Genomic DNA, 21,652 nt, shown 5'->3' on the forward strand with positions numbered 1-21,652 from the left:
CCCTCCATCACATCCTCCTGTCTATTTCTTTCCTAACACTCATCGCAACTGGAGAACCACATATTTGTCTGTTTACTTGATCTTTGTTTTTCTGACTAAACTATAAACTCCACAAGGGCAGGGATGATATCTATCTTTTTCATCTGAGTGACCACTGCAGAGCCTGGTACCCTGTAAATAATAATAATGAAAAAAGAAAACATTTAAGTGTTTAAATGGACTTACTCTAGTTCCTCCTTTCTCCAAATGAAGTGGTACCCAGATATCACGCTTGTTAATTTTGGGTCACATATATATGATCATACCCACTTTACAGATGGTGAAGCTAAGCTTCTGAAAGACATGGCTTTCCCATGAGCATCAAGTCAGTGAACCCAGGTTGCCTTTGCACACTCTAACCCTTCAAAGGTGTGATGGGCCCACAGAGGGTCACCCAGAGCTGGCAGGGCCAAGGGGCACTTCCCAGGCTCTGGAAGGGAAGAGAGCAGTGGGCAGCTGCTAGGAGCCTGGCTCACCTTCTCTTATTCTGACCTACCTGGCTGGTCATCATTCCCCACAAAGCAAGAATACATGGGCTTATGGTGCAGCAGGAGGCAGGAGGTGGGACAGAGGCAGAACTGCCCACCTTCCCTGTAGAGCAAGCAGTGGGAGACTTTTCCAGCCACCCCCCTGGGTGTGGGACACCCCCTCTTCCCTGGTATTGGGGCAGGGCCCAGCTGGAGGCCATCAGCCCTGCTGGTTCCATCACCTCTGACCAAGGGCACAGAGAGGTCCTGGGGCCCTGCCATGCTCTCAGGCGAGTTAGGAGATGCCGTTGCAAATGTGCAGCGGGGAGTGAATTACCTCAACATCTGTTTCCCTCACGGATATTAATTATCCTTCATTTGTCAACCCTACAAGGCGCTAATGGAGTAATAATGTGAAGCGCTGGGAGGAGCGCTAAGGAGGGAGCACCACGCATGGCCCACCCCTCCGCCCACCTTTCCCTTCCCTGGACCGGAAGCCCTGGTCACCGGCTCCCTCCTACCCTGCCACCCCTGCATGTGACCTCCCCCACTCAGGGAGGAGAAGGGAGACAAGGAGAACAGCAAGCAGTGCTGGGGGGCTGGATCTGACCCTGACCCGTCCCCAGCACCCTGGCCTCAGTTTTCTTGGGCTGGATTCATCCTTTCTTTCGACAAGACCGTGAGCGAGGTCCACTCCGAGCCGGGCGCTGGGGATACAGCTGCGAGCCAGCTAGACCCCTGCGACTCCCACATAGGCTCCAGGTCTAAGGGAGAACCCAGACCTCACATCCGTAACCAAGCACCCGGGGGAGCCAGCTTACGCCAGGACGACGGGAGAGAACACACATCAGTCCTGGGGATCTGCATCTGTAAGCACTGCCCAGAGAAGGCAAATAATAAAAACAGTAACAACAGTTAACAGCAGAGCTGGTAGCTAATATTTATGGAGCGCTTGATCCCTGGGAGATGATGTGCTAAAGAGTCTACACCTTATTTAAATCCCATAATAAATAACCCCAAGACGCAGGCATTACTGGGGTACTCATTGTATGGGTCAGGAAACGGAGGCTCAGAGAGGTAAGGTGACTTGCCCAAGGCCACCCAGCTGGTGACAAGAACCAGGTCCTAATCATATCCCTGGGGATTTTCCCAGGACCAGTAAACAAGTCTGTCTTTCCACCCCACCTCCCCCTTCTTTCCCTAGACCTCTAGCCTTCCACGTCTTCGGGGAGCCTGGCCCCTTCCTCAGAAGCATCTCTTACGGGAGGGAGCCATCATCTTACAGGCTCCGTGGGGTGGTAGAGCAGCCTGTTGGATTTCAACGTTCACAGACTGGGCAGAAAAATCCTGCAGCCCAGCCCCCCAGCACGGGGCTGTGAGGCAGAAAGACCCCTACGCGGAGGCCTGGCTGTAAATCATAATCGCCTCTGCACGGGTATCGACAGGCCTTAGCAGTGCAATTAAGCACCTAATTATGCTGAAAGAGACAAGGTGGCCAGTCCACGCCATGACCAAGCTCAGCCTCCTTCTCGCCTGCCCACGGCCCAGGCATCACTGGACACAGCAGGAGCCCACGGACCATCAGGTGGGTGGGCTGGGATCCTTCTCCCGAGCTGTACCAGCAAGAGTGGATGATGGCAAATTAATCTATGGTGCCAGACCTTTCCTCCATGTGTAACCAGCCTAAGAGTGACACGATAATCCTGAGAAGGTGCCGGGTGGGGAGTAGAGGGTCAGGAGGTCCCTGCCCCAGGCCGGGCTCTGACCTCTGCCACTCCCGAGCTTCCATCAGCAATACCCGGCCAATTCACCAGTGCCTAGCTGGTAAAGAATCCGCCTGCAATGCAGGAGACCTGAGTTCAATCCCTGGGTTGGGAAGATCCCCTGGAGAAGGGAATGGCTACTCACTCCAGTATTCTGGCCTGAAGAATTCCATGGACTGTACAGTCCATGGGGTCTCAAAGAGTCGGACATGACTGAGCGACTTTCACTTTCACTTTGGCAAGGCCAGTCGCCAACTCAGAGTCTCCCCATATCTGGGCCCCAGAAGGCCTCACCCATTGCAGCCAGACCCTCCCAAGTCATGACCCCCATTTGTCCCTTCACATGGGCACAATCCATCTCTGAATCCCACTGACCTTCCTGCTAAACATCACTGGCCCTCCCCTTCTCTCCAGAACCCAGATCCCCACGCATTGGCCAGGGCAATATCCCAGCACCCCCCCCAGGGCCTCTCCAAGGTGCTTTGGCCCCTTCCAATCCATCCTCCCAAGACAGTCAGACATATCTTTCCAAAATGGCTCCAACTTAGAACCTTTCCTGTGATGGCTCCCCACAGTGGCTGCTGGGGGAATCCTCTCCTTTCCCTCACCCACCAACCTCCGGCAGTTCCTCCAACACACACACACACACTCAGAGAAGTTCCCTCTACTCCAAGTCAACCCCCCTACACTCCAGTGCTCACTTCAAAGAACACCTCCTCCAGGAAGCCCTCCAGACCCCTCAGACTAGGTCAGGTCCTCTGTGACCGGCTGCACTCCTTATTTTGATAGTCACAATTGTAATTTTACTTTTTATCATGTGTGATGGTTATCATCCATTTGCCACACCGACTGGGAGTACCCTGAGAGTGGGGACTGGATATGTGTGACCATGGCCTTCACAGAGTAATCTTTGGGGCCTCAGCCAAAGGCCGGCTGCTCTGTGCCTATTTCGAGGGTTTCCCAAGATAGATGGAGTGATTTCGACTCCGCATGAATCTTGCCTCCCTTTCAGACTTCAGAATTCCATGCCCTTTGTATACCATGGATCACTGCAGGAATTTTCAGGGAAATATAGAAATGTCTACTACAGAAAATAAAGCCGTAGTACACCATGACCCACTGCTTGGCCTGTTAATCCTTCATGAAGAATGCAGAGCTCGTGCGCTGCTTTTGTTCCCAGCCCCCACTCCCTGCATCAGAAAACATGCAGTGCTCATGTGTGTATCACATGTATGGGGTGGGCAGGGAAGGCAGGCAGGGGCTTGATCTGACAAATACTGCTGCTGCCTTTTAACCATTTATGCAGATTTGGGGGCCCGGGGTTGGGAGGTGCTGTTTGCTTTCCACAGTTTTTAAAAAATCCAATTAGGTCCCAACAGTTAAAAATCAGGAGCTTCCTTTTGCATTACAGGGGACACTAGTTCGATCTCTGGTCCGGGAAGATCCTACATGACTTGGGGGCTGCAGTGGGCTTTCTGAGGCCTCTTTGGTTGCCCTTCGGCTTTTAGGGCTTGGCTGGAAAGGAGGCAGGGCTTAGGATAGCAGGGCTGGAGCACAAGGCCACATGTGTATTGGGACCCAGGCTGCCCATGGCTGTTCTGGACTGAAACAGGTTACATGAATCTACAGCATGAACAACTGCAGTTAGACCAGAGAAGGGACTAACAGCAACAAAGGCAGGCGAGCCTCCTGGGAAAGAGGGTGCGTGTGGAGAATTTCCCCTTATTGCAAGATTCAGCAGTTGGGGGCCATCTCTACTTACAAAATTGTTAGTTAAGGTGAAATTAATTCCAAAACACAGCACTTCAGTGAACTCAAAGCCTTCCAGAACTTGAAAATGGACACAGGCAGAATTTATCTGAGTCCCAGGAATGAGGTCCTGATGAGGGAATTCTCAGCATACACAAGCTCCCAAGGGAGATAATTTTTAAGGCCAGGGGATCCTTCCCCAGGCCCCAAGTTAAATGAGATAAATCACATTGTAAAGTACTCATCATGGTTCCTGACATATGGCAAGCACTCAATAAACGTTAGCTGCCTTGTTATTATTGTTATCAATGCTATTATTACAGGTGCCTGTAATTTAAACAATCTCCTTATGAGATTCTGAGCTCTTTTCATTCCCTCTCCCGTTTTCTGCAAAGCTGGGCCTCCCTTCCCTGCTCCACACCCCTCACCCCCAATTCTTGGAATAGGAATCATGTGATTTGAAAATTCATACTAAGTTTCCACTCTGGTAACCACTGTCATTTACACTGCCGAATCCAGAGGACTTTTCAGTTTCCATAGCGCTTTTCATATACTTGTTAGACAGCAGTTAGCGGGGGAAGAGAGGCCTAGGAAGGGGGCAAACCTGGACCAGGACTCGGGTGGCCCTGGGACATTCAGTGCTGGCCCCACCGTGTCCTCCCTGACCCACCTCTGCACTCAGCGCTGCTATATCTCAACCTCCCCAGGGCCACCATGGTGGACCCAAGGGGTTACAGCCCCTACGATGGACCCTGCCTCCACCAAACCCCCGGAGACTCATTTTACTTCCTACGCTGAACCTGGGGCCCCCAAGGTGCTGACACTGCCCAGCCAGAAGACTGAGCTGTTTGCCTTCCACAGTTTTTCAAAAATCAAATTAGGTCCCAACAGTTAAAAATCAGGGACTTCCCTGGTGGTTCAGCGGTTAAGAATCCACCTTGCAATGCAGGGGACTTGGGTTCAGTCCCTGATCCGAGAAGATCCCACATGTCTCAGAGCAAGTAAGCCCGTGTGCTCACCGCAACTAGAGAAAGCCCGCATGCAGCACCGAAGACCTAGCATGGCCAAAAGTAAGTTTTTTAAAAAACTGGGAGATATTTCCTGGAATTTTTAGGTGACATGGGACTCTGGGGCCAGCACTCCTACACGGCTCATCCGGCTCCTGCAGCCACAAGGCCTTCATTCCCAGGCCCCACCTTCCCACACGACCTCTGTACACATACATGCACAGGCACGATGCGCATGGTGTTGGCATGTCCATGTATCAAAACCTGTGTCTAGCTTTGTGCTGCCATTGGCCTGGGTGTGTGCTTGTGTGTATGGCAGTCACTTGATAAATATTTATTGGCACTGACTACCTGCCAGGCATGGTGCCAGGCTCTGGAAATCAGGCAGGCACAATCCCAGCCCCACTGTCTTCAGGGAAGACAGGCCTGAAACAGAGGCTTACAAGCACAGATCAGTACAGACAAAAATGCAGCCAGCAAGGAGGAGGAAGGGGCGCCGGCTGAGTCCCAGGGTCCAGGGAGGCTTGATGAGCTGAGTTCTGAAGGAAGAGAGAGGAACCATTTTCTAGGCCAAGGGACTGGCCTGTGTAAATGTCAGAAGGTAGGAAGGAATGCGAGGCTGGGAGGCAGCCAGGGTTGGGAGGGACAGGGGAACCAGGTCCAGCAGACGAGATGGCCCGGAGGGTGAGCAGAGCGAGTTGCACAGAATCTCAAAGGCCATGGAGAAATCTGAGCCTTCTCTCGGGCTGCAGGAACCTGGGGTGTGCTGCTGCTCACACATGTCCGCTAACTGAGCGTCCATGTACTTAAGAACTATCACAGGCAAGGTGCTCTCTGCACACGGAAATGGGTCTGTGTTTGTCTGGGAATCTCCTAACCAGAGCCCCAGCTGGTGCAGGAATCGCCAGGGATTGGGGTGGGGGTGGGCATTGCACGATCATGCTGAGTACATTTATTTTATTTAACTAATTAGCATCTTTGCATGCCCCTCACGTGGGGCCCAGCAGCCTTGAATTCTAATCCTCTAAGTCAATTAGATTATTTTCTCCTTTGCCTTAGATGCTTCTTAAACCCCAAACAAAATCATCAGTGAGAGTTGCCATGAACGGGGTATATTAATGTACACAGAGTTCTCCACCTGGCCAGGCTTAACTGATGGGTGTTTGAGCAAGAAACAAGATGTTATGCATGGGCATGCTGTTGGCAGAGGATGAGGGTAAGGGGCCAGGGCTTTAGGGGCGGTGGGCCAGCAGCCGCCCTGAGCCAGAAATGATTTACATTTTCCCAGCTCAGAAAGGCCCGGAGGGTAGATAGCACAAATTGATACTTTGAAGGCCTTTCTTCTGTCATCTGCCCATCTCCTGTCTGAGCCTCCGTGGGAGCCTCCCTCCCAACCTCCTGGCCTCTGTTCTGCCACCTCCAGGGCCTGACATGGCACCTCATGCCTCCTGTTGCCTACTCTTTACACTGTGACTTCTGCTTTGGGGATCCTCTGTGTCTAAGTGGCCTTGGGGCCCCGAGCTCCCCAACAAGTCCTTGATGGGCTTGGGAAGGAGCAGCAGAAAAGAGTGAATCTGGAGGTCACTCCCACTAACACGTGTCCATACCCCTGCGGCACCCGCATCTTCTGGGCATATGTCCAGTTGACTCCTAGCCTCCTGCCAGCTTGACTGCATGCCCCATGCACAAACCCAACCTGGTCCCATGGCCACACGTGTCACCCCTCTCCTCAGCCTCTTCCAGACTCTGCTTGGGGCGCCCTTCTCTATAAAAACTGGCACTCCCTGAGTCCCCTGGGTGCCCTACCTCATGGGGCTCCAGCATAGCCTGGAGACAAAAGCTCGATGCGGCTCAACCAAATCATGACCTCCAGCAAGGCTTTGACCCCTCTAAGCCTCAGTTGCCCCACCTGTAAAATGGGCAAAAGCTTGCCCTTCCCTCGAGAAATGGAGCAATGATAAAAATGAGTCAAATGCATTAGAAGGCCCGGCCAGCCCTGAAACCCTTCAGCCGTAGTTCCTCTGTCCCGCCTCACGGCCGGAGCCAGATGACCCAGGTGACCGTGAGATGCCGCCGCCGTCGTCATTTGCGATGGACCGAAAAAACCGACTCAGCCTCATCAGTTCCTCGTTGGCTCCCCAAATAAAAAATGCTGCCGAGACAGGCATGAAGCATCAGGGAGGCACAGAGCCTTGGCCCCGACAGGAGAGAATGCGTCTTCTCTCCCCCCGTCATTTGTTTGTGCCTGTCATTCAATGAACTTGAAAAATCTCTGGCTTTTAAAAAACAGAGCTGGGCCAATTTTTCCCCCTTCTTTTTTTTTTTTTCCTTCTCCTCCATCTTCTTGCCAAAGCTCCCTGCTGAACTAGACCAATTTTTTTTTTTTAAATTACAGCTGTGTCCTCCATTAGAGCCCTTGTATGAAGTCATTATCAAAACTCACACTTATTTTGGTGGCGTCCTTCCCTGCGTCTTCCTGCTGAGATGCTTTTAGCTGTTGGGAACGGGAGGGAGGGTAGAAAAAGCAGAGACAAGGCGTTAGCATCACAGGGTGGGGGTATGGGCCACAGCGAAGATTCTCGGGACAGCAGGTGATGCTCTGGGGACCATGGGTCTGGAGGCGGGGCTGTGGGGGGTAGTCCTTCAGCTCTGCGTCCACTCAGGGATGGAGGTGAGTCAGAGCAAAGAAAGATAAAGGAGGTGTCTAAAAACTGACGGCACACACGCTATGCATTCTGATGTGCAGGGTACTTGGAGATACAGGGAGGATAGGTGTGAACAAGCAAAAATGTAATTCGGGTTTGGTGTGTCTGTAGGATTGTCTGTCTGCACACTTGCATCTCTCTCCATCTGTGGATCCATCCTGTTTTCAGGTTTGTTTGCACAGATGCTGCCAGAACCCTGCCCACATACTATCCCCTGCAAACTGACCCCAGAGGCTTCCAACCGCAGAGCCTGCAACTCTGTGCCTGAGAGCTTTCTCTGACCACTGGAGTCCTCTAAGCCAGTGTTCTGGGGAGTGGACACATCCGGGAGCTAGATGATTTAATATGTATTTGTGAATATGTTAGAAGCCATTTCATGAAACATGCAAGAATGTGCGAGCATGCCTGTGTGTGCATATGAGGGTGTGTATATATGTGTTCATACGTGAACAGGTGAGCAGAAACATATGTGTTTGCATAATACTTATATACACACAAGCGTAAGTTGAGAGTGTCTTAGTTTGCTCCCCCAGAAGCAGACCTTGAGACAAAGATTCAAGTGCAAATGATTTATTTGGGAGGTGATGCCAGGAAACACCAGGAGACGAGTGAGTGAGCAAGTGATACCAAAGAGCGAAGGAAGTTAAGATTGGGGATGTCCTCAAGCCAGTTACCGCCGTGAGCAACTGAAACTTTCTCCCTCTGAGCACTTGGGGATGCTCTTCAGTTACCCCAACTGAAGGGCAAGGGAGCTGGGGTATTTACCCTCCAACTGCTGTCAGCCAATGGTGGAGCCCTTTTCCAGCCTGCCTTCCCTGCTGGCAGGCTCTGTGGTCCAGAGAAAACCTTCAGGCAGTGTTGCAGGGATTGGCAGTGGGGCTGGTGGTAGGTGATAGCGCTGGCCAGGCAGGTGGGCAGGGATACCAGTAGCATCTGCCTCCACAGTGTGTGTGTGCGTGAGTGTGCACGTGTGCCGTGACTGGGCTGCCTCATGTGTCTGCAGGTATGTGGAAGGGCATGCATGCACGTGTGTGTGTGTGTATGTGTGTGTGTGTGACCGAACTGGGCAGGCTGCCCTGTGTTTAGAGGGCCTGCAAGAATCCGCCTGCAATGCGGGAGACCTGGGTTTGATCCCTGGGTTGGGAAGAACCCCTGGAGAAGGGAAAGGCTACCCACTCTAGTATTCTGACCTGGAGAATTCCATGGACCCCATGGTCCATGGGGTTGCAAAGAGTTGGACACAACTGAGCGACTTTCACTTTCACTGCAAAGCAAGTGCCCCTAGGGCTTGGAGAAGGTGAGTCAGGAGACCCGCCTTGCCCAGTAACCTGGAGCCAGCTTCAGTCCCTCTGGCCTCAGTTCCCCCACCCGTACCTGAAGGGCGGGACTCTGCTCCCTGTAGGGCCCAACCAGCTGCGCGCATCCCAAGTACACAGCCTGGCTCCGCTCCCTACTCCGACCCCCAACAAGCTTCCATTCCAGGAAGAAGGGAGGGAGACCGCTGGGGGCTGCAGAGGACGAGCACAGCTGGAGCCCGTACCCCTCAGAGGCGATGAGGGGCAGAGATACACCCGCTCCCCGGGAGTGGAGGGGCCGGGATCCTCCCAGCCCCTCTCGGAAGTCTCTCCCGGCGGTACCTGGTTCGAGGCCCACGCCTGCTTGTCCGTCCAGTCCCTGTGGCTCCGCACGTACCACCACTGGATCTCCAGCGAGTAGGAGGGGGAGCCGCTGCCGCGGAAGGAGCAGGCCATCTCCACGTCCTCGCCCGTCCGCGCCGTCATGTCGTGGGGCGTCTCTGTGAACAGGGCTGTGCGGAGACACCGGGGGAAGGGTGGCCAAGGGCTCAGGAAACCTCGGGGCCGGCGGCGGGGGGGAGGGGGTGAGGGGAGGGGCGGGGGGAGGGGGTGAGGGGAAGGGCGGGGTGGGGCGGGGTGGTCTGGCTGCAGGGGGGCACTTGGACCAGCTCAGCGAGGCTGGGTGAGAGGGCTGGGCAGTGGCGGCAGCTGGCAAGACTTGGGGATGAAGGAGGAGGTCGGGGGGTGCGGGCCCGAATGCCCCACACGGGCCAGCCCTCGACCCCCGAGACCGCGGGCACCAGATTCTCTGGAGAGGGTAGTGACGGATCCGAGGAGGGCTTGGTTGGAAGGTGTGAGCAAGCAGGCCAGGAGGCCAGGGAGGAAGCGGCTGCTTTCATCAATTCTTCCCAATTTCTCTGCCCGCCCCGCCCTGGGGGGTTCTTCTCAATCCCAGGGCACAGCATTCAGCACTGTCTTTGAGAAACCAGACCAGACCTGAGCCTCCATTTCAATCAAGGAATCCTTGCCAGGGGTCCCCTCTGCCCAGGTTGGGGGGCAGGCCACTCCCACCTCCCCCTGGTCTCCATTCTGTCCTGTGAACAGGCCTCCCTTTTCCCGCCTCACTTGGTCTCCGCTGTTCCCTTGGTCCCTCTTTGGCCAGGCAGGTCACTCAAAGCTCAGCTGAAACCTGGCCCCTCAGAAAGTCCTGCCCTGACCCACTGGGTCGGTTCCCAACACCACGGTCATGGTCACGGTCACGCACACCCGCTGGCTGCGGGCACTGCCTGTTGCAGCTCACTACACATTTCCTGGCACCTACGAGATGCCCCGAACAGGTGGTACAGTCTCCATCCTCTCAAGGCCCCCAGGGGGCAGTGGGAGACCCAGGTGCCTCCCGTTACCCGGCACCCCCCCAGCCGGGTCCAGCTCCCCACCAAAGACAGAGCAGCGGTTCCCCAGACCCAGCAGGACCCCCACCCACGGCCACCCCCACCACACTGGCAGGTAAATGGGAAAACCCGTCCCCACTCGGTGCAGTTCAGCACTGCTCCGACCATATGTTCTGTCTCTCATCTTTCCAAACAAAGACTGTCCTGAGACATAATTAGAATTCTTTCCTCTTCTCAGGACAGATTATCTCTCCCTGGAAAGATGCCTGGCAGCGGGCAGGTCACCCAGGGAATGTTGCCTCCACCAGTCCCCACCACCCCATGTCTGTTTTGCTGCTGCCAGGTGCCCCCACCCAGCGGGCAGACAGGCCCACCTTGCAGCCCCCGTGGTCCCTCCTGGCACTGTTCGCCTCGGAGCTGGAGGAAGACAGAGCCTGACTGGAAGCAGGGGTCCTGCTCTGGGGTCACCTGTCGCCACCCCGTTCCCATGATCCCAAACACTTTGGGAGGGTCAGGATTGATAAAAATCCTGCTGTTTCTGCTGTACACACAGGGTTTCCAAACAGAGCTTGACTCCAGCAATGAGCCTGTGGGCTAAGAGAACGTCTGTGACATCCTTGACCTCCAAGGTCATGGGTTCAGGCTGCCCATGTTCTCTGAGGTTTGCGAGGGACTCACTGCCGTTGCGTAACAAAGCCAGTTTAATAAGAATGGATGTTGTTTGAGTTACTGAACACGTGTCAAGGGTGGTGTGTCAGCAACTGAGAGCTGGGACTGTCCCTGATTCCAATGGGCAGGAAACACAATGGGCTCCTGGAGGAAGGTACCTGCCCACCCACCTTTGACCTCCAAGTGCCCCGGGCCCCCAAAAACTGTAGGGTCTCCCTTGCCTCCTTTGTTCTTTCTCTTATGCCCCCATTTGGTCTCTGGGGCGTTCCATGGGTTCTGTCTCCAGAACATCTCCTGAATCAAGCCCCTTCTCCCTGCTTTCACTGCCCCAGGCTGGGCCAGCCATCACAACCTCTCATCCATGACAGCAGGGGAGCCACTGGCCTCCCTGATGCCACCCACCCTCCTCATTTATTTATTTTCAACACAGTAGCCAGAGGAAATTTGGCAAAACACCAATCAGTCCCTCTGTCTCTCAAATCTCCCATGACACCCTCATCCTAAGATGAAAAACCAAAGTCTTTACAGTGGCTGACAAGGCCCTCCATGTTCAGGCCAGTCCCCTGTGGAGGAAAAGCTACTTTTCTCCTTGCTCATTCCACTCCTGACACAATGGCCTCGGTGCTGTTCCTTGGATGTTCAGCTGAGATCCTACCTCTGGACCTTTGCACTTGCTGTTCCCACTACTTAGCACTCTCTTCACCCAGATGATCACCGGGTTCCTTCCTTCCCCTGCATCAGGGCTCTGTTCAAATGTCACCTCTTCAGTGAGGCCTGAGGGCTTCCCAGGTGGTGCAAGTGGTAAAGAACCTGCCTGCCAGTGCAGAAGACCTAAGAGATGAGGGTTCAATCCCTGGGTCAGGAAGATCCCCTGGAGAAGGCAATGGTAACCCACACCAGTATTCTTGCCTGGAGAATCCCATGGAGAGCGGAGCCTGGAGGGCTACAGTCCATGGGGTCGCGTGGAGTCGGACACGACTGAAGTGACTTAGCGTGGCATGCACGTGCAGCGAGGTCTACCCTGACCACTTCACTTAACGCTGCATCCCTGGGAATTCCCTGGTCCAGTGGTTAGGACTCAGTGCTTCCAGTGCCAGGGCCTGGGTTCGATCCCTGTTCAGGGAAATGATATTCCACAAGCTGTGCAGTCAAAACAATTAATTAAAAATTTAAAAAAAGAAGAGAAATTGCAATATACAATTTGCATTGAAAAAAAAAAAAAGAAAACTGCATCTCTTGCCCCAACCCAGAGCTTTGAAACCCTCTTCCCTTCCAACATACATTGAGTGCTGCCCACTAGAACTTCCTGTGATGAGGAAAATAGTCTGCATCTGAGCTAATACAGTGGCCACCAGCCACACGTGTCTGTTGAGCACCTGAGATACGACTAGTGTGAACAAGGAACTGAATTTTAAGTTTTACTTCATTTAAATTAATTTAACCTTAAATGTAACCTTAAATGTAAGGACTTCTGTGGTGGTCCAGGAGAATCGGCCTGCCAATACAGAGGACATGGGCTTGATCCTTGGCCAGGGAACTAAGATTTCACATGCCAAGGGGCAACTAAGCCCATGTGCCACAACCACTGAAGCCCATGTGCCCTTGCAACAAGAGAAGCCACTGCAATGAGAAGCCTGTGCACCACAATCAGATAATAGACCCCGCTTGACTAGAGAAAGTCCGTGCAAAGCACCAAAGACCCAGCACAGCCAAAAATAAATATTTTTAAAAAACTTAAATGCAGATGGCCACTTGTAGGGGGTTGTTGTCATCCAGTCACGAAGTCATGTCCGACTCTTTGCAACCCTATGGACTGCAGCACACCAGGCTTCCCCATCCTTCACCATCTCCTGTAGTTTGCTCAAACTCATGTCCATTAAATTGTAGATAACAGCTACTGTATTGGACAGCACAGCTAATACACTTATTTTATCTATGTTTATGGTCTGCTTTTTCTTCCAGGAGGCAGGGGTGGTGCCTGTCTTGTCTACTGATATATCCCCAGCTCCGAGAACAGTGCTTGGCACATAGTAGGGGCTCGCTAAATACTGATGCCAACTCGCCAACTCGCCAACTCGAGCAGGACTGAAGGGGGCCACCGAGGACCTGAGCCACCAGGAGGGCTGGGAGGTGATCTGGCCCTTGGCCCTGGGGACAGCCGGATTCTGCTTTGATCCACGCCCCTACCTGCCCAGCACCTTTGCAAATGGGGGAAGGAGGAGAGCGATGAGGCCCCCAGTTGGATCCAAGGTAACTAGCAGTGTGACCTTCCTGGCCAAGGGAGAGTGGGAGTGACACTGCTGTTGTAACCCCCTCCAGGTGTCCCTGCCTGAGCCATGGGAATCAGAAAGTAACCACCATCTTCCCTCCTGCCTGTGGAGAAAGGGGATCCAGAGTTACTGTGTGGAGAGGGGCTTGCTCCCCTGACCAGGGCCCCCACCCACCCCCAGGATCACAGAGCTAGGAAGGGCAGAGCCAGCCCTGGAACCAGGGCTGTGTGACTCAGCCATGGCACTTCTTCTCCCAGGGCTGGGTGAGTCCGTCCCACAGGAGGGTGGGAAATGGTACGTGAGGGTCTCATAGGTGGAAGGATCAGGGTGACCTGGGGAGGGGCTGACCTCCATCTGCCTTTACTCAGCCTCCCCCTGCCCACAGGCCCCACAACCGACTGAAAACCCTGACCGTGGTCCACCAGCTCTTCTTATTGATGCAGAAATCTGGCCCAGGGCTACTCAGCAGCCAGGGGTGGGCAAGGTCAGGCCCTCTCACCCCTAGCACAACAGCCCCTCTCCCCCAACGCGGATCCCAGTAATCTCCTCTAGAGGGTGCTGTCCAACAGACACAGAACGCAAGCCCCTCACCAAGACACAGGGAATTTTCAATTACCTGTCGCCATGTTTTCAAAGTAACCAAAAAAAAAAAGATTTTTTTTAAGAGGTGAAATTAATTTTAATCATTTATTTTATTTAACCCAAGATATCAAAAAATTATTTCAACATGTATAAAATTATTCATGAGAAATTTTACATTCTTTTTTGTGCTAAGTCTTGGAAATCCAGCATGTATTTTACATGATTACAGCACATCTCAATTTAGGCCAGGCACCTTCCCAGCGGTCAGTTGTCATGTACAGCGGGCGTCCTGGCAGGTGGTGACTCTGCCAGCCTTAGCTCCCCACTGCTCAGAGGCGGCCCAGGCCCAGTGTAGGGTAGTAACCCTTCCAAGGTCACACAGTGGAGCCTGGATTTGAACCCAGGCCAGGCTTCCCAGATGATGTGAGTGGTTAAGGAACCCACCTGCCAATGCAGGAGATGCAGGACATGGGTTCAATCCCTGGGTCAGGAAGATTCCCTGGAGGAGGGCGTGGCAACCCACTCGAGTATTCTTGCCTGAAGAATCCCATGGATAGAAGAGCCTGGTGGGCTACCATCCATGGGGTTGCATGGAGTCGGACAAGCCTGAAAAGACTTAGCACACATGCACACGCGCACTGTCTGACTCCCAAGGCCGTGCTCTTTACCACAGAACTCAAACTCTTTTGGGTGGTAGGACTCGTTCTTAAAAAGGAGCAGTCCCCAGTGGCCAACCTTGTTCTGGAAAGTCCTGAGGAAGAGCCTTCCTGTGGGGCCAGGTGGAGAGTCTGTTTTATTCTGAGTGTAAAGGCCTAGGCTGGCATCGAGGAGGCGTTTCACCCAGTCTGAGGCAATCAAGGGAGGCTTCCCAGAGGCGGTGCTGCTCCCCACCACCCCCACCAGCCCCAGGTGGGCCAGGCAGTCCTGAGCCAAAGTGGGGAGGGGCCCTGGCTGGGAGGTTGGAGGGAGAATCTGCTCTGAGAACTCCTGGGAGCCAGGAGAGTTGGCTGTAGGTGCGGATGCCAGCTCTTCCCCTCCACAGGGGGCTCTCTTTCTCTCTGATCCCCTCAGACCCTGCCAGGAGGCACATGGATGGGTGGGTTGAAGGAGGCCCCCCTAGGATCCCATTGGCTCCATCCTCCGTGATGAAGGGGGCAATGCGTTCTCAGGACAAGTGGGGAAGCCTAGGCTCTAGACATTTGAAGACATGTCTGAGTCTCCATATTCCAGAGGCAGCAACATGGGCGTTTGTTTGGGCCCCACCCCAGAGAACCCCCTCCCTGAAGGGAGAGCCCACATGCAGGTGAGTGCCAGGACCTGGAGCCGGGGAGGAGGGACTGAGCCTGCTTCTCCCGTCAGGCTTGCTGTGTGACCTTGGGAAAACTTCCCCCCTCTCTGAGCCTCGGTTTGCTCCGCTACACAATAGGGTTAGTCCTCACAGCCTGAGACCCCCCACCAGCTCAGACAAACCCAAGGGAGCCAGGCCCTGGGCACTGGGAAGGGGAGGGGTCCCTTCCACTTGGGGGAGGAGGGGACTCTGGGGGAAGAGGAGGTGACCTGGCCCTTCATCCGCACCCTGAAGGAGGGGTGAAAACGAATAAGCAGAGGTGGAGAAGGATAGTGTAAACCAAGGAGGGAGGGGAAACCCAGGGAGCTTTGTTTAAAAAATAATGGTAATCGTCACACCTTTTAAGGAGCCTCCACGAGCATGATGCTGACACAGTCTCGAACAGTTTCTAATCCACTCACTCCCATTTGACAGATGAGGAAAGTGAGGCTCAGAAAGGTGACATCATTTGTCCAAGATACACACAGAGCTGCATTGTGAGCTTTGGGTCTGGCCAGCAGGCAAGACCCTGGCGGTCCATCAGCTCCCATCAGAATTTGGTCAGAATTATCAGGTCAAGTTCAGCCACCAGATTCCACATTTCTGTGTCCCATTTACACACCTCCAGAGACAGGGACAGCTCCTCCTCCCTCCACTGAAGGTGGCCAGTTCTAGTTGTCAAGAGGTTCTTGCTCCCTCTGCTAATTCTGTGATGAGGACTCAGCATCAGCACCAGAGACCAGAAGGTGATCCAGCTTAATTCTGATGATGATGATGATCTCTGACAAATATGGAGTGCTTGTTAATATTCCATATTTGGTAGAGATCATCGTCTCTAACAAGGCCCTCTGCCAAGCTCTTTACACACCTTTTTTCATGCTCCCATCAGGACGCTATGGGGGAAGTGTGATCATTGTCATCCCCATTTTTCAGATGGGGAAACTGAGGCTCAGAAGGGTTAAGTGACTTGCCCAAGGCCCCAGAGTCAGTTATGTATGTAGTTATGTATGAACCCAGCTCTAGAGGACTCAGGAGTGGCAGCCCATAACTTCTAGACCATGCTCCTACAACCCTCTCCCCAGTCCCCTCACCCCACCACCTCCTTCCCTCTAGCCTCTCAGACCCCTCCCCCACCTCCACGTTAGCACCCTTGCTGAGTTTGGGGCATTCAAATGCTCTTTCCTCTTTGACTTCCTCTCACCCCTCCCTGTTCAGGTAACTCCTCCCAGCCAGGGAGGCTGGTATAATTATAGATGTTTGAGAAGGATATGATTGTCCTCTCCAGCCCCAGGGCCCTGAGCAGGGCTGGGCTCACTGGGAAGACAATTAAAACCGCTGTCCACAAATTAGGATTCTGCAGGAGAAGGAGAAAGGGGCTTGATTGAATGCAACATCTCCTTCCTTTCTGCTTTTAATTGGGGGAGCGATGTATTAATTAACCCCAGGCCTGGTTATCAGGCATCATCTGCAGGAAATAGCTTGTGGCTACAGCCGGAGTCACTGAGTTTGGCTTCTGGAAAAGGCAGGAGATGATTTGCAAGATCTCACCCGCCCTTGAAGAGTGGGACCCTGACCTCCTTCCTAACCTTTCATGCCCTGGTTCAGTACAGACATCTAGTGCTTGGCCTCTGGCATGGATCTGAATCCTGTTTCCTTGAGTCCCTAGCTGTGTGACCTGGACAAGCCCCTTTACCCCTCTGAGCTTCAGTTTCTTTAGCTGAAAAAAGGGAAGAATGAGAGGAAAAAGAGAGGGTTGCACAAGGGAACATACGCCTCATGCCTGGCACACAGTAGGTGCTCAAGAAAAAGCACTCCCTTCTCAGTTTCTGGCTCAGAATCCTACCATCTCCAGGAAGATATTTAAAGATGCTTCCTTGTAGCTTCATCAGATTATGCAGTGGAGGCAACATCTGTATTTCACTCACACCTGGACCATGACGTCCCTCATCCATCAGTACTCTCTTTCCAACATCTATCCCTGCCGAGCCAGGGGGATTCATGCAGGTCCCAAGGAGGCGTGTTGACCCAGGCAACCCTAGCCCAGTCCCCACGTCCCTCCATCTCTGAGCTCAGGTTCCTCATCCCAGATACTCTGGTCCAGCCCCAGGTCTCCCTCTGCACAACCCTCTCTGCCTTTCCAGTTTTCAGGTTTCTGGACTAAGACTGCCTCTTCCAGGAAGCCTGCAGGGACTGGCCCCCAGCCCACCCATCAATCTTTGCTGGAGCTAGTATTCCCCCGGCAGACTGGTGGTAGGGGCAGCTCCTCATCAGGGGAACCAAGGCAGAGCTGGAGCTAAAGAGAGATGAAGAGGGCAGAGCAGAGAAAACCAGTGCGGCCCCTGGGGTCTCGAGGTCATCTCTGTCCCAGATCCAATCTCTTGCTGGGAAATACCGAGTCACTGCTTGCTTAAAACCTCCAGTAATGAATGGATAAGCAGGATGTGGTCCCTCCATACAATGGAATATTATAATCTTAAAAAAGGAGATTCTGACATCTGCTCCAACATGGAAGAACCCTGAGGACATTAGGCTAAGTGAAATAAGTCAGTCACAAGAGGATAAATACTGTATGATTCCACTTGTATGAGATTTCCAGAGTAGTCAGACTCAGAGACAGAAAGCAGAATGTGGCTGTTGGAGCTGGGGGAGGCAGGCTGAGGCATCACTGTTTAATGGCTATAGAGTTTCCCTTTGGGATGATGAAACATTTACATAAGTGGATAGTGGTGATGGTCACAGTAATCTGAATATATTTGATGCCACTAAACTGTACACTTAGAAATAGTTGAAATGGTAAATTTTACATTATGACTATTTTACAATTGTTTAAAAAAAAGCCCTACCACCTCCTGTGGCTTCCCAGCTCTGCCACGATGGTTTTCATCAACAAAAATTTCCCTGCACTTGTGCCTAGAAGACTCCCCCTGCCCCCATATCCATGGAGGCCTCTCACTTCTTTCGTCTTTGCTCAAATGTCACCTCTTGTATCATCCCTGTCCTCTTCTCCCTCATATTTTTCCTTACTGCTTACTAATACATTATATTCTCACTTAAGGTCTCCTATGTACTGTCCCTCTTCCTCCCAGGGTGTAAGCCCCTCAAAGGCAGGAGATTTTGGTCTGTTTTGTTTACTGTTTCACCCTGCCAACTAGAACGATGCCAGACATATAGTAGGTGTTCAATGAACACTCTGCTGTCACACAAAACATACCAGCAGCTCTGGTGAAAGACGGAGAAAGGCTCCCATCCTCCCTGCTCTGGAGGATGAGCAGGGAGCTCCCAAAGGTACTCATGCTTGGGATGCCCCATTGAGAAACTGCCAGCTTTCAGAGTCAAAGTCAGACTCCCAGGTTGAGCATCCGAAGCCTCTAGCTCTGGCCCCGGCCAGAACCCAGTTCAGCCCCTCCTGCCTTGGGGCCACGTGTGTGTATCTCCCTCGGGGCCCAACCTTGCATGGTTCCTGGAATCCCTGCTCATAAGTGGCCCTCTGCCTGGAGACACCCTCTCTCCCTGGGCTAGGGCAGAAGCCCTCCGTGATGCTCCTGATGGTCTCTGAGTTCTCCATTTGCTGCCCCACTGGCCTGTGTTATATGGCAGGTATTAATCAGGGTGTCTGTGTCTCCCCAGAACTGGAAGCTCCCCCAGGGCAGGCGTCCGTATTGCCCAGGATAGAGGAGGCACACAGGCGGTACTGCTGGGCATGTGCTGAATGAAGTGAGAAAGGAAGGTTAGACAAAAGCTTAAGAGACTTAAGTCAGAAACTTGAAAGAAGAAACGAGACGTAGACATCATCCATGCATGCATTCATCCCGTCATTCCCCCACCCAACATTTACTGGACACCTACTATGTGCCAGATTAGTGTTTTGGGGGGACAGCACCCACGAGCGCAGATGTATGCACACAGGCGACCAGGGAGGTCCTGAGTCGGGCCCCACCCCAGACCCACCCTGCCTCCCACTGGCCCTCACGACCACCAGTGCCCAAGCCCAGACTGGCTCACTGGGTCCAGCCAAGGAGCTTCCCAGAAAATTGACAGGCAAGCTGGAGGGTCCCCGTGATGACGCATCAAGCTGTCATGTGAAATGGGACTAAGAGTGGACAGGGCAATAAAGAAAGGCCGAAGCTCTAAGAAGGGCCCTCAGCTCGCCTGCCCTTGAGGCCCAAGGACCAGCGCCATTGACCTTGTGGGGTGACCTTCTGACTGGAGGCCCACGAGGAGCCAGAAAGTTGAGATGCATGTTCCCAATAATCCTCACAGCAACCTGCTGGGCAGGGGTCACTGTCTCTTTATTACAAGTGGGGAAACTGAGGCTCAGATAACCTGGGGGCCACTGGGGACAGTCCCCTGTCCCGGTGTTGAAGGGAACCCCTCTATGTGGCAGACACTCTAAACAGGACCCCACTTCATCCTCCCAGTAGAAAAAGGAAAGAAAGATAGCACTAAGTCATGTCCGACTCTTGCAATCCCATGAACTATATAGCCTGTCAGGCTCCTCTGTCCATGGGATTCTCCAGGCAAGAATACTGGAGTGGGTTGCCACTTCTTTCTCCAGGGGAACTTCCCGACCCAGGAATTGAACCCAGGTCTCCCACATTGCAGGCAGATACTTTACCGACTGAGCACTTGATGCTATTTATTACCAGCCCCCGTTCACACAGGGAGCTACCCAGGCTCCACACCTAAGGATGCAAAGTCAGATTTCAGTCCCAAGGCTGACTGTGGAATTTTCCAACCCAAATCTGAGTCCTCTCTCACCCGTTCTCCTCTTGCAGCTCTAGAAAGTGAGAGTCACTGGGGGCCATTTCTAGAAAGCCTGCTCAGTGACCAGCTCAGCAGAGTTCTGGGGCCGAAAGGGTGTGTGACATGGGGTCAGAAAAGCCCAGAGCCCCCTGAACTCCCCACTGGGAGGCAGAACAGGGAAAAGGACTGCGGAGGGAGTGTTGTTTGGGAAGCTCCATCTCACATGAGACTCACAGAGCTCCTGAAATCAAGGGATGTAAAATGTCCATAAGAGGGAAACCTAAAGAAGTGGGATGAAAAAGCCTCCAGGGAATAAGAAGCCTGGCAGGGATGGGTGCGGGGTGTCTGCTCTGGGATGGGCCTGGGGTGGGGGGGCACCCAATGGTTCCCTGTTTCCTCCTGGGCAGCCAGCCCCCACCGCGGGCAGGTGACCCGAGCGAGAGGACTCAAGGTCACAGAGGCTGTTCCATCTTGGAGTGGACAGGTGTTCTTTTCTCAAGACGTGAAGAGGAGGGTCCTTCCCTGTGGTCCAGTGGCTAAGAGTTCATGCTCCCAATGCAGGGGGCCCGGGTTCAATTCTTGCTCAGGGACTAGATCTCACATGCATCAGCGAAAAGATCCTTACTGCTGCAACTAAGACCCAGCGCAACCAAAGGAATTAATAGTATTAATTAAAAGAGGTGACAAGGAGTGCATTTTGTACAAAAGTTTGAGGAACTGAATGTGCCTTCTTGGGATGATGGGGGCCTGGGCATGTGGTAGGGACTCAAGTCCTCCCTGCAGAAGAAATGAGAGATCAGCTTTCATGAATGCCTACCCCTGGCCAGTCCCTGTGCTGAGGTTCCTCAGATGCTCAGGCCAGGCCCTGATCCTCAAGAGGCACACATTCTGCAGGAGCTACGAACACACAGACCAGTAACTATTGTTTGGACTGGAGGACTAGGGCTGGGACTGAGCCTGGATCGGCCCATGCGCTTGTTCAGGGTGTGCACCATTCACAAAGCCAGGAATCCTAGTGCCCTGCGGAGATGCGTGCCACACAGGTGTATGCAGAAGCTCAGGATGGAGGTGCACGTCCTCGGAGAGGAAAGGCTTCTGGGAAGAGGGGACAGGATTGGACTTGAACACTGATGGGATTTGCACAGCCAGGGTGCTCAGGGGCCAGAAAGGGCATAGGAAACAGAGTTCTGCAAGTCCAACCTTTTAGGGTCCACTTTACCATTTCTGCAGGATCCCTGTACCACCTGCACTATTATTTACTTAATATTTATTTTCAAAGCATCTTTCTCTTTTTTACTTAAATAAATTCTACTTAAAAGGAGATTTTTATTACTGTCATAAATGGAAAATCAGCATCACTTGCCATAAAGAGAGGGTAACAGTAAAAATAAACACTATGAAAACCAAACAGCGTTCGTAAATTCTAGCCAGAGAAGGTTGCCTGCTGAAGGCTACGCGCCTCCGTCCCCATTTCCTCTCATTAACAGGGGAGACGGGTGAGAGATGGGTGTTAAATTCAGAGCGGTATCGGGAAGAGACTTCCTTCTCGATCAGAAGGGCTTGGGATGTGGGTCCAGCTGACGTGTGCCCATCAGTGGGCAGCCACCTCCACCACTGTCACCGGCTCTGGCTGTCTTGGCCACTG

The 21,652-nt window shown here is 53.1% G+C and overlaps 1 protein-coding gene across 1 annotated transcript in view; it reads right to left on the reverse strand.

Annotated features, from left to right (window-relative positions):
- The window catches only part of VSTM2L (V-set and transmembrane domain containing 2 like), a 38,560-nt gene that overhangs the window by 3,157 nt on the left and 13,751 nt on the right, over nt 1-21,652 (reverse strand). The window contains exons 2-3 of the mRNA XM_055425647.2: nt 9,368-9,537; nt 7,469-7,519 (exon numbers count right to left, since the gene is read on the reverse strand). Of these exons, the coding sequence (XP_055281622.1) occupies nt 7,469-7,519; nt 9,368-9,537 (221 nt within the window). The remainder of the gene's footprint in view (nt 1-7,468; nt 7,520-9,367; nt 9,538-21,652) is intronic.

This window comes from Moschus berezovskii, chromosome 15 (genome assembly GCF_049115385.1).
Source record: "Moschus berezovskii isolate FMDL1 chromosome 15, NW_MosBer_1.0, whole genome shotgun sequence".
NCBI lineage: Eukaryota > Metazoa > Chordata > Mammalia > Artiodactyla > Moschidae > Moschus > Moschus berezovskii.